Source organism: Lates calcarifer, linkage group LG6 (assembly GCF_001640805.2).
Source record: "Lates calcarifer isolate ASB-BC8 linkage group LG6, TLL_Latcal_v3, whole genome shotgun sequence".
Taxonomy (NCBI): Eukaryota; Metazoa; Chordata; class Actinopteri; family Centropomidae; genus Lates; species Lates calcarifer.
Window position 1 is genome coordinate 7978601 of NC_066838.1, and position 15996 is coordinate 7994596.

Below are 15996 nucleotides of genomic sequence, written 5' to 3' on the forward strand. Positions count from 1 at the left end.
TGCATCCCATTCAAGCTGAAACAACTCAGATTCTCCTCTGGTGAAAAGTCCAATTCACAGGACAGATTCTCTGCTGTTTACTGGCGTCCTTGTTGTGGTTGTTGTTGTTGTTGTGGAGGCCAGGCATGCTATGAGGTTTTAGAGCTGGAGACAGACACCCTTCTGTGGCTGGACTCAGTATTATGACACTAGAGACAGTGGGGTGTTTTCCTGCATTTTCGTCATCTATTTTTGTTCGCGTGTTTGAGATTCAGTGTTCCAGACGCAAGACTGCACTCATATGCTCATCATTACATCATACACTAATATTGGAAAAGAAGGGAAGTAGGGAGAAAAGTATAGGGGACAAAAAATACTATTTATGTTTGGAAGGATGTCTCTGGAGCAGTCGGAAACTTTACTGCAGGAAGAGTGTTTGAATCAAAATGTGGAAAGGAGGCAAAGAAGAATACTAAGTATGTTTTACAGCTTAAAGGGCAAATGTGATAAGTGGAGGGAGGGAAGATGAGGAAGAGGACTGTCACCTTCTCAGCGCTTCTTTATGATTAGGGAGGAAGACTGCAGAGGTCAGAATGGAAGAATCTGAAAACTTGAAAGACGTAGCCAGAAAAGAGGATGTGGAACAGAAAGAAAAGATGGGGAAGATGAGGGCTTCATATGGGATGGAGAGACCAAAAGACTCATCAACCATGTGAGACAGGTCCCGGCTATATCAACCCTCAGACTGTCTGGACACAATTATGACTGAAAATGAGCTTGAAATGCTAGAACAAATAAACCAACGGCAGTGTGCTTAAACATAGAAATACCATCCATCTCAACAGGTCATTTGGTGTATATCTGAGTCATGAAGTTAGAGAAATACAAATAAAATCTAGGTTGAGATAATTTCACCTGCTGTTAGTGCTGTTAGTTAAGGCCTTTAATCAAGGTTTATTTTATCTTTGCCAATGAGGTGATCTGTCTTAATTTGTGTTGTTTCAAGAAATTAATGCCAGAAGATGTGTGAAAGCAGGAGTCTTAACCTAGATTGTACATGTTTTATTAAGAGATTTGGGGAATGGAGTTTTTAACAGTCTAGCTCAGTATCAGGCACATTCTTGTGATTCAGTGTGAGTAATATTTGATAATGTCTACGTATTTCCCATTTTTTAAAATAAATAATTAAAAAAAATAAAATGCACTTGGTATCTCTCTAAAGCTCTAGCTATTGACCTTACAACCACTACAGATGGGAGCTAAATTCAGGGACAGCAGGCGTGACATTTAAGGGATGTTTTATAGGCACAATTTTTTATCCAAAGTTACTCTTGAACTCAAGAAAAAAAATGTAACCTTCATTGTGTCGATTGTATCATCCTCTGGGCTGTTTGGCTTTAATGGATAATAGTGAGAGAACAAAAAGCTCAAAGAAGAGTGTGGTGGGTGAGATTCTCAGTCCATGTATGAACTCAAAATAGATGTATGACTGAGCCACCAGGACGCCCAGCCCTGTCAGATTAATTTGACAAATGCATTTCCACTATTTAGTGCTTAATTACCTCATCAACAAAAACACACTCTGTTTTAAAGAGGGTATGAAAACATGTTTTGTGATACTGAAGAAAATTAATCATGTTTTGACACCTCCATTCAGCCTTCCTAATCCATCATAGCTTGTATGAAAAAATTTGAATGGAAGCCCAGTTTATCAGAAGGAGAAACAGAGGAGAAAGATAGTAGGGTAGAGCAGCGAGAAGACGGGGGCTGCTGCCTAGAGGAGGAGGGCTTAGAGAGAAAGAGGGGGAGTGAGAAAAGATGAAGTAGGTTAAGTATGAAGTGGGCAAAGGTTGTAGCATGAGGTGTTGACTGGACAAGAGAAGAGGGAAGGAGGATGGGATGAAGGTGGAGGTGGCGACCGAGAGAATAAAGGCGGTAGTTAGAGAAGGAGAGAAAGAGAGTGTGTTGAAGCTGTTATCAAAGTGTTATTGCTCTTACACTGTGAAAAATAAGGTGAGAGAGGAGAGGGAAGGAATATCTGATTAAGAGGGGAACTGGGTAGAAATTTTGCTTCAGGGTAGGAAAAGTAAAAAAGGTTAGAAATGGAGGATGAAGAAGCGATGGGGGCCAGGGAGCACTGGCCAAAAGAAAGATGTTGTTCCCCAGGAAGAAATGAAAAAGTGAATATTTCAGATGTGGCTGGTATTTAAAGGTTATTTGAAACTTCTAAAGTGGAAATTGCATTAGCACAGGCAGACTTTGCCTGCTGTTATGCAAATGTCTGCCACAGCCTCCTCTCTACCACTAGTTTTATATTCCCCTTGAGCTACAGTACCCTGAAAGTGACACAAGGGAACATTTTTGCTCTATAGAGTGGAATAAGATTGGCTAATTAGTGTGGAAATGTGGAAATTCAGAAGAGAAGACAAGACAAAAGTAAGTTTTAAAAGTAAGAGAGATACTCACTGATCAGAAGCACTTTTCCTTACATCTCTTTACAATGTAGAAATTTTGTTTAAGTGCTACCAGAGAGTGTGGTCTAAAAAAAGATATATAGATAGACAGAAGGAGAGGAGAAGGACAAAAGGGATGTGATATTTATGAAGAAGGAAATACTACAGCCCAGACAAAAGGCCTCTTCCCTCATAGGACATGGAGGGGATGAGTGAGGTGAATTGAAGCTGAAAGAGTATGAGGGGTGATGGGACAGAGACAGGGAGGGGAGGAGGGGAAAATAGGGGTTAATAGGAAAGAACTGAGCATACAATAAGGTGGAGAGTGAGGGGAGGGGAGGGAGAGGTGGAAGGAGAAAATAACATGGAGGAGATGTGGAGGAAAAGTTTTACAAAAAGCAGAATGTGAGACTTTTTAAAAAGATGTACTTAATGTAAATTATTGGTTTGGCCAAGTGCCATATTAGTGCTGGCTAGATTCCCAGTCTTAAAGTTATTAAAAGAAGAATTACAGATGATATTTTCTCTCTAAATAGATGTAGGACATTCTCAAATAAGCATCATAAAACTGAAAGTGTCCTTCCAAAATAATACATCAAGTTATTTCTTGGGGGAGGGAAATCTTCTTAGAAGTGCTTTTAGATTTCAGATACGCAGATGAATTTATTTTCAAATTGAAAATTTCACAAAAAACACACAGTTGAATGTCCTTCATTGCCACCTTGGGCATCTTCCAAATGGATATCTCAGTGTGGACATAAATGTTAAAGCTAAGAGAGACATCAAGATGGAGACAGAAGTGGCTAGATGGGAAAAAATGTGTCATTGAGAAAATAGATGGAGCGGCAAAAGGAATAGGGCCAATAGCCAAAGGGGCTAAAGGACTAGACAAGATGGAGACAGGGCTATTATTGGCAAATTACTGTGGTTGGCGAGGAGGAAATTAAGATGGGGAGTTTGGTCAGGAAGGTGACAAGGAGGAGGAGGAAGGGAGGGTGGAGATAGGAGGTGGATATTGGCATTCAGGGTGGCTGGGCAGGCAGGGAGGGAAAGAAGGAAGAGTGGAGAAATGAGGAGGTTAGGGGAGTCCCTCCGGGCACTGTGGCCAGACAATTAAGAGGAGGAGGAGGAGAAGGAGGAGGAGGAGAGAGATAGGGGCTGAGGCTGCAGGTCTGCGGGCTAGACAAGACTATCTTCCCTCAGGGGGAAACAGCCTCTTTTTGTTTAGAGAAGAAGACACAAGAACAATCCTCCAGAGAAAATAGGCCAGACAGACAGATGGACAGGGAGATGGAGGGAAGAAGAGATAGTGAGAGGGAGGGATGGGGACTGGGAGGGACGGCAAAAGTGAAAAACAAAGAGAAGGAGGAGATACCTAGAGGGATCCTGGGAAGTCCGGGTGGATTTGAGCAGAAAGGGACGGGGATGAGCACCTGAGGAAAAGATAGGAGACAGAAAGAAAAGGAGAGAAGTAGATTTAGAAAGAGACAAAGAAAAGCAGCTCAGAATGAGGGATTACTGTTAGTGGAAGATGGTGGTCAGCTGTCTGACAGTGAAAGGGAAAAAGATCAAAAAGATAAGAAGAGGGAGAAGAAAAGCAGAAATGATGTTACCTACGAACTGCACCATGATTAAACTGCTGTATTTTACATATTATGAAACTTTAAATCCTTCCTGCTTCATCTTTATCAAACATTCACCTTGACTTGCCTGCTCAGATAATTGTGCAGACAGAAGCAGGCTGACCTCATATTTCCTGCACTCAGTGTTTATGATGAATGTGTGTGTGTGTGTGTTTTGCTTTCCCTCCCCCTTTAAAGACAAATGACATTATAGACCCTAGGGTTTAATAAAGCAAACAGAGATGTAGAAGCAAAGTGGAACAGCACTAAATCAGTTGTGATTTAAACTTGTCACAGAGTGATAAGACTGAATTTTTGCCAACCTGAGCTCTAAATAACTGAGACATCTTCTTCAAAGTGTGCAAAAAGAAAAATGTTGTTCTGGCTGCGTCTTCCAAAGTTTAACTATGTTTTCATGTGGAGATGAATTCACAGTGAGATCCTGAGAAGAAAGAGAGCCTGACTAACTCTGAAGCACAAGGCAGCGACTCAGAGTTTCTCCCTACTGGGATTACCAAAGTTTGTATTAAGTTTACACACTACTTTTTCAATATTGAACTGACTATGTTTACTTCTAGGTGGCCTCCTTTCTACCTGGTTTTAAAACACAACACTTTGTTATACACAGGAAAATGAGATGTCTCTTTTCTTTACCAGCAAGCCATGTATCTGCCTTTACATTCATAACAGATTGTTACTTGGTATTTGGGGTATTTTTAGCAGCGTAGCTCTGTTGATGGTCATGTTGGTATGCTGGGTTTTCAGACGTTTGGTTCACATTGTTCCAGATTGAAATATCTTAACAACTACTGGATGGATTGCAATGAAATTTTATGCAGACCTTCACTGTCCTCAGAGGATAAAAGATCATAATGTTGAATATTATGGTGTTATTACTAAACAACAACAACGTTAGCATTGTCACTGTGAGAATGTTAATGCACTGAGGCCAAAGCACTGTCATTTGGGATCAGACTGGACTTGAGTGACTCACTATCACAAAATGGTATTATGAAACATGTCAGGTAGGGGCTAGCTGGTTAGCATGTGAACTTCAGTAGAGGATAAGAAGTGATAGCAATGAAGATAAACAAGAGTTAACATTGGAGTTGCTTTCCACTGCTGGAGACAGCCCCTGGATGAGTAAAGGAATGTTTTGATGCTAAAATCGTAACGTTTCTTCTACACTGGTGAGTAAACAGCTGTTAATACTAACGTTAGCTATGTAGCGATAGCAAAAAGCACCTTTAAAGAAGCTGAGATATTGTAACCTGTTACAATTTCTGATCAGGATTTTCATTACCTGTGTGGGTATCTGTGTGCCAGGCACCTCTGTTGCATGTCATCCCACTCTCTCTCCCTGTTCATGGGCTGTCTCTACTATCATCTATCAAATGAAGGCAAACAAGCCTCCCAGAAGTAGTTCTGATCAAGAAACTTTAAGTACTCTCAGTATTTTTATACTTGAATACCTGTTATGCTCAGTCACCACCTGCTCCCTCTTATAGAAGACGCTGATGTTAACCTCAGAATTTATTGCATATAAACTGGTTTACTCACTGTTTCTAGCATTTAGCCAGAATTTTTTTAGAATAAGACAAACATAAACAATAGAGCAGCTAATCACTACAATTGTTTGATTTGATGTTGATGTCTTCTTGTGAATATCAGCCAAGCAGTATATGTAACCTACACATCTAACAAAAGTTTCATTGACATTTAGTCCAATTTTAACCTACATGGCTAGATAATGTTGACCTGAAAATCAGTACGTACTTGGCTCTAATGCATTTCTGGGAAATTGCTGTTCTTTTCCAGCAATTTTAAAGTAAACACCTTTATCCTGCTTATCGGTGCCTACCACAGTTTACTGTAACAAGCAACTGTCTGCCACTTTTTGGCCCGTTTCTTTCCTCTTCACCTCTGCACAGAAAAGCTTATTTACCATTCCACAGCTCAAATGTGCGTCCTGCACACAAATGCCTTGTTGTTAACATGGTCCAAATATGGTTCTGACCACCTTTGTAGATCTTGTTTGGCATGATTAGATGTTGGGTGCGTATTTTGGTGCACTTACAAAAGGTTTTTATCTGTACTTTTCACTTTTCACAATCCGATCACCCGGTAAACATGTTCCCACCAGGTTTAAAGGGAGCCTCTCTTTCATCTGGACTGAAATGGCTTCCACCAGGCTGGCTGCATGGCTATAAAACTTAGCTCCGCAGGTTTAGATATAAATCTTCCAATGCCCTTCTTTTGACTCTCTCGCTCATCCCTTCCGTGAAAAAACTTTGAGGTGCTTTGGATGAAAGCATTCACCAAACAGCCCATATATCACACGGAGTAATAAAGCAAAGCTGCCATGAAAAAACTTTAAGAAGGCTAAGTAGAAGGGGAGTGAAAAAAGAAAATGGAGAGATGATAAAAAATTGTGATTAATGAAAGGAGTTGAAGACAGTGGGGTATTCTCTGGAAGATGTGAGCAGGAAAGAAAACTAGTTAGAAATGATAAGTGGATAGAGGGAGTGAAAAAAGATAGAGGGACGATATACAGAGGGAGCAGTAGAGGACAGGAACAGAAGTAAAGAGATGTAACTGCATTGTAATTTAAAAGTAGGAGGAGGAAAAAATTAATTGCTAAAGAAAATTTAATAATCAAGGAGTGATATATTAAATAAGGGATAAAGGAATGAGCAGCGTGTATGCTTCAGGCTACAGATTACCCATAGTCCTCTCTGCTCTGCCCTGAAGGGCCTGCTGATTGTGTGTGTGTCTATACGTACAGTATGAGTGTGTGTTCATGTGTATGCTTTGGTGCAGTTTCACATTTTGGTTTGTGTGTAGGTGCATGCATGTGGACGTACTTGCTTTTATTTCTCTTAGTTTGGTGTCTGTCATGGTGTGTGGCATCTGTGTGTGTGTGTGTGTGTGTTCACGTGTGTGTGTGTGTGTGTGTGTGTGTGTGATGAGATGAGATTAGACTTCCTGCAGGGCTGTGGTTCCATGGAGGCCACCTGAAGCAGCAGGAACGGCAGGAATGTGGGAATAGTGATACGCTTCATATCCCCGTCACCACAACAACATCTCTGCCTCAGTGTGGGAGAGGAGAGGAGAAGAGAAGAGGAAAGACAACAGAGGAGAATAAAAGTAGAAACAAACCCAAACCTTGATTTTAAACATCCCTTACTGCTGCAAACGTTGCCAAATTCTTTGTATCTCAACATCAACCTGAATACTTTTCAGTTAAAACCCTTTTATAGAGTTTAGTTTTTCTAGACTTTTTCCTAAGTCATTTGTCAACCGTACCCCAGGAGCCAAGGCAAGTCATGTATTTATAGATTATCACAGCGTGCCACACAGGAAACAAAGGGCTCTGTTCTCTACCATTGTGATTGGATGATAAAAACATTCCGAACTCTTATCTTAGACAAAAGTGCAAAACAGAAAATCTTTGATTTATTGTGGTTCAAATAAACTTTGAAAACCAAGGTCGAGCTGTGACGGCTGACAACTGAATTATACAACATTGAACAACGTTAGAAATACAGCGACAATGTTGAAAATGTGATTAACTATGATGCACATGTGTCACAAAATCAAACATTTGAACACTATGTGTCAGTTTAATGTTCTTGAACACAAGAACTCAAAATACATTGCACTCACACAATTTGTGAGTGCAAAGTTGGGCGACTGGTGTCTCCTATATCATAAAAATTTCATGGCTCATTGTAAAACTGCTTTGCTGTGACAGTAGGGTCCCCATTTGACCAATTAATGGATTTTGGCTGGATTTGTAGGCTAGTTTGTGTCAACTGGACTGCAAGATAAGGAGTTTTGGAAGTCAGGAATACTGCTCTACAACATGTGGAGTCTCACAAACAAATAGTCACATATGCTATAATATTTGATAATTTAGTTTGTGAGTTTGTAAACTAGAGATATGTTTTGGTTTCCTGAGTTTCCATCTGTTTATTTGTTTGTGTCTTTTCCTGTCAATCTGTTCATGAATATTTTCATCTATTTGTGACATGCTTTGTAATTCAAGACATTAAAATGCCATTACATTAGCCCAAGAAGAGAAACCACAGTATGTGGATTATATAGGATGGATAAATAGCAGTCGTGTTTTTGTGTTACACACGCTATCTCAAACATCACTTTGTTGGGGGCACGCTCACCAAAGTGTTACTCCCTAGTGCTAGTAGTCAAAAGTAGTGGTCAAAACTCTGCCAGATACCTTTAATTAAACCTTTGTGTGATTTATTCTTTGTAGTAAATTCATTTTTATCAGTTTTGTAGTTGACCGGCTCTGAAGTATGGTCCAAGTGAGTACATAAAGCTTTAATTGGTTTAAATTATCAAAGCTACAATTCAAAGATGCATCATCTCTCTAAAATTTGTCAAGATCAGACCCTTGACATCTAATATATCTTGTTCAAATTAAAGCTCAAATGTTAGACCACATTTTTAAAAATCCACATTTCACTACTTTCTCAAATTTGAACCAGTAGTGTGTGAGCTATCAGGTTTTAAAGACAGACAGATGGAAAGACTGAAAATCAACACTGATTGCACTGCATGAGGGACACTGCGCAGTTGGAGCAACACCAAAGTGAGAAAAACGTATCAAATGCGATCCACTGTGTTTGAAATAAAAAGTGAGGGCTGAGGCGTGGTGTTAGTGTGTGTGACAGCAGGTGTTGTTCTCCTGTGGCGGGCTCGGCTCTCAGCTCTCCCACTGTGGCTGGTTATTAATGGCTACAGATTCATTACAAGCAGCCAGTCAGCCATGCTGCCAGCACGCCCAACGCTATTAGTCACACAGTCAGACTGATAGATTCACACACACATAATGAATATCAAATACCACCCCCCAAACACACAAACATAGACAGTTACAGAGACTCATGAACATTACACTCATACAGTTTATGCAAACTTTCTCCAGTAATGTTGCAACTTGTTTTTTTTATTAAGGTTTCACTTGTGCTTTACCTCTTTGTCTCTTTTCATTCTCCTTCTCCTCATCTCTCCCTCCTCTCCTTATTCTCTTCATCCAGAGGACATCTTTATCCTCCAGGGGAAAGACAAGAAGAACCCTCTCATCTATGGCTTGTTTACCACTTCAAGGTATGTACCTCTGTAAAACAGAACACATGGGAGTAGAGTAACTTACAATTTAAGTTTGTGACCTATGCACACTTGTATAAATGTTGAAAATGCCAGCAGGGTGGTGGATGGGAGGCACTAGGAGTGTCTTAAATTTCCACTGGGTGGAGAAATTTTGTTCCTACACAGATTGTTCATAGTAAAAAAAAAAAAAGCAATGAATCACTGGTACTGATCACATCCCATCAGCCCCCTGCAGACACAGATGTTTTGTGGAAACCCTCTTTCCTTTTAGTGTCAAACAGAATTTTAACAGCTAGACGCCATGTAATATCAGAGCTGTACATTAAAACTGATGACAGTGGAGGCGGGTTATGAGTTTTTCATTTGTTTGTTTTTTCAGGAAAGGAAAAATATGGGTTCACATATAAAATATAGAAACAACTTTTTTGAACTTTTTGCAATGACACAGAGAAACAGCTGGGAGAATTTTTTAAAAAAGTAACCAGTAATACTGAACAAATCAGCCACTGTGTTGTGCTGTATTTTGTTTCCTCATGATGGGAGTCAACGCAGTCAAGAGAACATCTGTGATGTGACGTGTATGCAGCGTGTCACACTGTGTCACACACTGTGAGACACACCCAGGCAGTAGGGTCCTCTGTCACTGTGACTCATGAATGAAAAGCATTCATTCATTTTAATGAAATCATCAAATCATCATCTGTGCTCTGGCTGTGACATGACATGGTTGCAATTGTGTGTGTGTTGGTCTGACTTGTTACAAGTTATTTTTGGGGACAAATATGAATTTGCAATTAATGCAAGTCTATGTAAATCATAGATCTAAGTCTATGTAAATCCCCCCAAAAGGGACTAAAATAAATGTGTGTGTGTGTTTATCCTACATAGTGAGGACCAAAAAAAAAGTATTTTCCCAACAGTGAGGAAAGTGGGAAGTGAGTGGTGACTGGTCCTAACAACTTCAAAGGGCTGTTTGAGGGTTAAGATTTGGTTTTAGGTTTGGGGTTAGAATTTGGTTTAGGGTAAGGGTTTGGGTTAGGCATTCAGTCATGATGGTTAACTTTAGGGTAGGGGGCTATGAAATGCATTATGTCATTGAGTGTCCTCACAAAGATAGAAGCACAAGTAAGTGTGTGTGATGGGAGAGGTTAGAGTTTGACCCGTATCATATTTTCCTCACACACAACAAAGAGGCTCCAAACCTCAGTCACAACCTCTTATTTACAGACACAATCCATAACATCTCTTTTTGAGGAGACCTCAAGCAACTTTTAGACCTGGAGAAGATGAGAAAAAGAAAATCATAAAGGAAAAAAGTACATGAGGACAAAATGCTAAATGAAATTTACTAATATACAGAAGTTAAACCAGAACAACAACAAACTGTGCAACTACAAACTTTATTAAAATCAAAACATGGAAAATATGAAGCAGCACTGAAATGGGCTTGGTTAGACTCCATAGACAATATGCTTTCTGTTAGAGTCCCCAGAAAGGGAAGTTGCTTGCATGTTGGTAAGAAACATTCATAACAGAGGAAGAGACAAATATTTTTCTGCTCCATCTGGGGCAAAGCAGTGACATAAATACATAAAACTGCACAATAGAAGGCAGACAAAGACAGATGAAGAGAAAAAAGGCTGATATTCAAAAAGAGGCTCTCATTACGAGTGACGCTGAGAAAGACAGATGACAGGTGAACAGATGCAGTGTGAAGACAAAAAAAGAAAGAATCAGGAACTGGCTGAAAGTGGGGGGAAAAATAAAATGGGGAAAAGCCAGAACAAATGAGCAAGTGAGTAACAAACCAAAAAAGCCTGCAGTTTGTCATTTTCTCCAAACTCACTGATGGCACATGCTCTGAGAATAACCCAGTTTCAGAGGTGGACGCCAGAGCTCTACAGTAGCAGCAGAAGTATGACAACATTTGGCATGGCGGAGCAGGGAGTTGGTCTGTTTTTTGGGTTTTGGAAAGTGTTTGGAATCTCAGCGGGGAACGGACCAAAGCATCACCCAGGGTGGGGTCCCAACCACAGAACTGCAGAGTGCAGAAAGGTCATTCCCTCTGAATGGAAACTACTCTCTGTGGTATAGTCATGATTTCAAACACAGAGATTTTTGTCTCCTGTAATGAAGGCAATAGTGAATCTGTCCTCTGTTTTCTGCCTGTATTTTGTTTTTCATTTGATAATTTGTTTCATTTCATTCAATAATTCTTTTAAATTAATTGTACATCTATCACATGCAATATATTAGACACAGCTAATTAGATTTAATTTTCAGCTGTGCGTTGCTGTTGTGGAGGAGCGCGTGTTCTCATATTCCTTTCTTTTTGTTAATGTAGTTGTGTATTCACTGATAAGTTCATTTCTTTGTTTATTTGGGCATCTCGGACCCAACCGATCAAATATTTAAAAGATGAAATTACACCAACAAATAGCAGAAATAGCAGTTAAATCCTGGGTCTCCCTCTGTTCATGCAGGTCGATTCTTCCCCATCATGCATGATATCTAGCTATCTAGCTAGTAGACACCAGAAATAAGATTTCTACCAAAAACTGAGCATTTCACTGCTATGTTTTGGTGTTTTCTGATTATTTAGAGGGGGGTTATCTATATTATTTGTTTGACCATTTCGACAAGTGTTGCCTCAAACATAGATGACTGGAAACTGGGGAAATTATGCACCTAAACATTATTCGACATTTTCTAAACTACACTGACTGAGGGCATTATATTTCAAACTGGAAAACTGTTCCATGGGCTACATCAAAATCCACAAGGACTTCATAGTGAGTGGGAAAATGTGGCCATGAACAAGACACTAAATCCATACCAGTGACTGGGACTCTTGCACGCATTACACATTATTCCAAGATGGTTACCTCCACTGCTCACCTTGTAGTTGCATCATTTAAATTACCTATATTAGTTATTTTTCTGGTATTTGAAGCAGTTTGTTAACAAGAGAAACCAGATGCAAGCAAACTAGTTCCTTTTAAATTAACCAATTCAATGGTGTTTGGGTTGACATTGGATGGATTATTTGAATGTAAATATCAGCAATGTTGGCTTGGCAGAAATTTTGCATTTCTTCAGAAATCTCCAACTCTGAATTACAACTCTGAGCTTTTTCCCACATTTGGTTGCTCATTGTAATTATTTGAAATGAATTGATGTGAACATGGCCAACTTCCTCACTGAGACCTCTGACCTTTCTGTGGTGAAAGGGAGAAAAGAGAGCTTCCCACCAGAGGAAGTTCAGACTAAACATACAGTACGCGTCAGCTATCTAAACTGAGCAAAACCTCTGTGATTCATCACAACATAGCCTGTTCTGTCTCTAGCAGCTCTGCCCAGCAAATACTGCCGGAATCTTTAACTCTGACACACTTTGCCAACAAAATCTTAACCATGATCTTAACTACAGCGGATGGGATGTGTTGTGGTGGGGACTGATGTGCTAAAAGCAGCACATTCATCCAAGCCGGACTTTGCGTTGGAGCAGAGTCAGTGAATTGGTGCGTTCAAGCTGAAAAGCCACAATGACTCACAGCTCTTCATACAGTACATGACTTTCTTATTTAACTTGCTGCTTAAAGGCCATTGCAACTCATCAAGTGAAATTATCAAAGGCGTGCTCAGCTCATGCTTTGATTGATGAAATCTGGAGTAATAACAGCTGGAAAGATTGTTTGAGTCTGACGGTGATGAATGACAGCTCTCCTTCCTTCTTTCTTATTTATCTTCAGTGATATTCTGAACGGTTCAGCAGTGTGCGTTTACCGAATGGAGGATGTTGTTCGGGCTTTCAAGGGGAACTTCCTGCACAAAGAGGGGCCTCAGTATAAGTGGGCAGAGTTTACAGGCAAGGTGCCCTACCCACGACCAGGAACTGTAAGTTAATACTCAAAAGTCTCTCATTTTCATATAAGAATGTTTATTTTTGAGTCAAATTTCACCACAATTATTGAATGAAAATCTCAGTATCTTCCAAATATCCCTCTGTATTTCTCTTCTATCTCTCTCAGTGTCCTAGCAGTACGTATGGAAGCTACAGTTCGACCAGAGAGTATCCTGACGACGTCATCTTCTTCAGCAGGACACACCCACTACTGCAGGTTCAGATCATTTTTCAACTTTATTAAATGACACACATGTAATTCAGTTAGATTGAGGCCCATTTTTTGGGGTGGGGGGTGGGGGGCACATGTTTTTTCTTTTTTCCCAAATTTTTAAGTGAGATCAAGAAATTGAATTAGCTAAGTCTTCCCCAAAGGGACTGGACTCCAGCACTGAGAATTTATCGCAGTCATGAACAACATGATTCAGTAAATACGCATTTTGCACGTGATGTATTGCATTTTCTGACAATATAATTCAAAGCCCTAAAGTTTTTAACTGTCTCAGGAAAATGTGCTGCCACTGGGAGAACGCCCCCTCCTGGTCAGAGTGGGTGTCCACTACAAGTTTAGCAAACTTCTGGTGGACAGAGTGGAGGCTGTAGACGGCACCTACGATGTTCTGTTCATCGGCACAGGTAGAGTGTTTGGGATGGACCTTTTTTTCTGAGTTTCCAGAAGTGTGGGATTGTGTAGGTATTTGTTATTTTCACAATAAACTTTTTAAATGTAAAATGTTTTTGCTGCAGACTCTGGTCTGGTACTGAAGGCCATCCATCTGCCCAGAGAACACGGCCAGAGTCAGGAGGTCACTCTGGAGCAGCTGCAGGTCTTTCAGGTACAGCAAACAGTTATTGTGGAAAAACACTATGTTGTACCATAGGTTCTACCACAAACTGTATGTACTGTTCATAACATAAGTCACATTGCTATTCAGATGACTCCTACACTCTGCTGCTGGTTTCCATTTGAACATCAACTAGACATTTGAAACTTGCACTGATAAGTCTGCCGTTGCTGCTTTTATGATATTTTTTATCCTTATATTATTGTGAAGCAGTAATGCAGCACAGATTCCAAATCAATCTGCAGTTAAAACAGCAGAGCCATTCAACAATGATTGAACTTGAGCAAAAACTCATGTCAGTTTTACAAAATGTGAATCACAGCAACATACATTTGTAAACTATGAGCACAAATGTCACCTGTAACCAGAACTATATGGTATTACATATGAAATCAGTTTATCTGAAGATTGTTATTGTAGCATGACTATAAACACAAGAGAACAAAAACTACAACAGCTGGACCTAGTTATCATGTCAGAAAATAATTCTTTCAACTAGCTCACAATATTCACAGTTCAGCCAATTATAAATTCCACTGGAGGCTCAAATTCAAAATACAAGAAAAACTCAGAGTTCACCGTGACTGATGTGGTTGGGATTTCTTTGTCTAAGTGTGGTCAGGCCATGAGTTTGTTTTTTCAGCTCTGTATTGTAAAGTGTGTGCTTTGTTAAACCCCTTTCAAGTGATATGGAAAGATGTCTGATTACTAGACTGTGAGATCAGTTTTTCTAGATTATTTAAATTGTATAAAATGATTGTGGTTTGCAGCCGCACCCAAAGATTTCCAAACAGTCTCCTTATTGTTTCCCTCAAAATTAATTCAATATGTTTGTTGACCCTATCTATCTATCTATCTATCTATCTATCTATCTATCTATCTATCTATCCATCTATCTATCTATCATCTATCTATCTATCTATCTATCTATCTATCTATCTGTCTGTCTGTCTGTCTGTCTGTCTATCTGTCTATCTGTCTTTCTATCTATCTATCTATCTATCTATCTATCTATCTATCTATCTGTCTGTCTGTCTGTCTATCTGTCTATCTGTCTTTCTATCTATGCAACAGTTTCTTTTTCTTCAGGTTCATTTTAAACTTGATGTGTTTCTCAGTTTTCTTTTCTCTTCCTCACAGCACAAATCACCCGTGACAGCCATGACACTTTCAAAGAAAAAGGTAACAGATGAAAGAGAGAGACAGAAACTCACTTTCAAACTTCCAAACTCTCCCACACAAACACACACACACACACACACACACACACAGCATCACACTTATCACTCAAATCTCCACCTTGTATCTCCAAGGACAGCTTCATCACCAGTTGCTATGGTTACCCCACCTCAGTCAGAGCAGTAATGAAGAGATGCCACACACACACAGAGAGAGGAGAGGAGAGAGAGGAGAGAGAAATACACCTTGCATTATTAAAACAGTCTGGGTTTCATGAAAAAAATCTAAAACTTGCTCACACAACTAGACACACACATCAAGACTATAAAAAGCAAGCATCACCACATTTGTCTCTCACACACACACACACTTCCTGTGGCCATGCAATGACATTGTGACACTGTGAGTTGGATGTGTGACTCAGAGAATGAGGATGAATCTGATTTAGCTGTTGTTGTCAGTGTGTCTCTTTTTTATGGAAGCAAACTGAATGCCCTCTTTCTCTCATGGCTCTCCCTTATTTATTACTCTCCTCCTCCACTTCCTTCTTCTCTTTCCTACCTCCATTCCCCCCTCCCTCTCTTGTCCTCGACCACCGTTCACTCTACCCCCTCCCTCCCCCTGTTTCTCCTCCATCTCAATTTCCATCATTAACCCCCCACCCCATCCTCCTCCTCCTCCAGCAGTGGTTGTTTGTGGGCTCCAGGGAGGGTGTGTCCCAGCTAGCCCTGTACCAGTGTGAGCTGTACGGTCAGGCCTGCGCCGAGTGCTGCTTGGCCAGGGATCCCTACTGCACCTGGGACGGACACGCCTGCAGCCCCTACATGCCCACTGTGCGCAGGTAGGTACAGCAAATTACTGTAGATCTCCTTATTATA

General features: G+C 40.2%; 1 protein-coding gene across 2 annotated transcripts in view; it reads left to right on the plus strand.

Annotated features, from left to right (window-relative positions):
• The window catches only part of sema3h (sema domain, immunoglobulin domain (Ig), short basic domain, secreted, (semaphorin) 3H), a 63305-nt gene that overhangs the window by 43676 nt on the left and 3633 nt on the right, over positions 1–15996 (plus strand). Inside the window, exons 12-18 of one of the 2 annotated variants that reach the window (XM_018675118.2) lie at positions 9118–9187; positions 12943–13087; positions 13222–13311; positions 13601–13730; positions 13842–13930; positions 15080–15121; positions 15802–15959. In XM_018675118.2, coding sequence (XP_018530634.1) covers positions 9118–9187; positions 12943–13087; positions 13222–13311; positions 13601–13730; positions 13842–13930; positions 15080–15121; positions 15802–15959 — 724 coding nt within the window. The remainder of the gene's footprint in view (positions 1–9117; positions 9188–12942; positions 13088–13221; positions 13312–13600; positions 13731–13841; positions 13931–15079; positions 15122–15801; positions 15960–15996) is intronic. The other variant, XM_018675121.2, reaches the window with a different exon arrangement.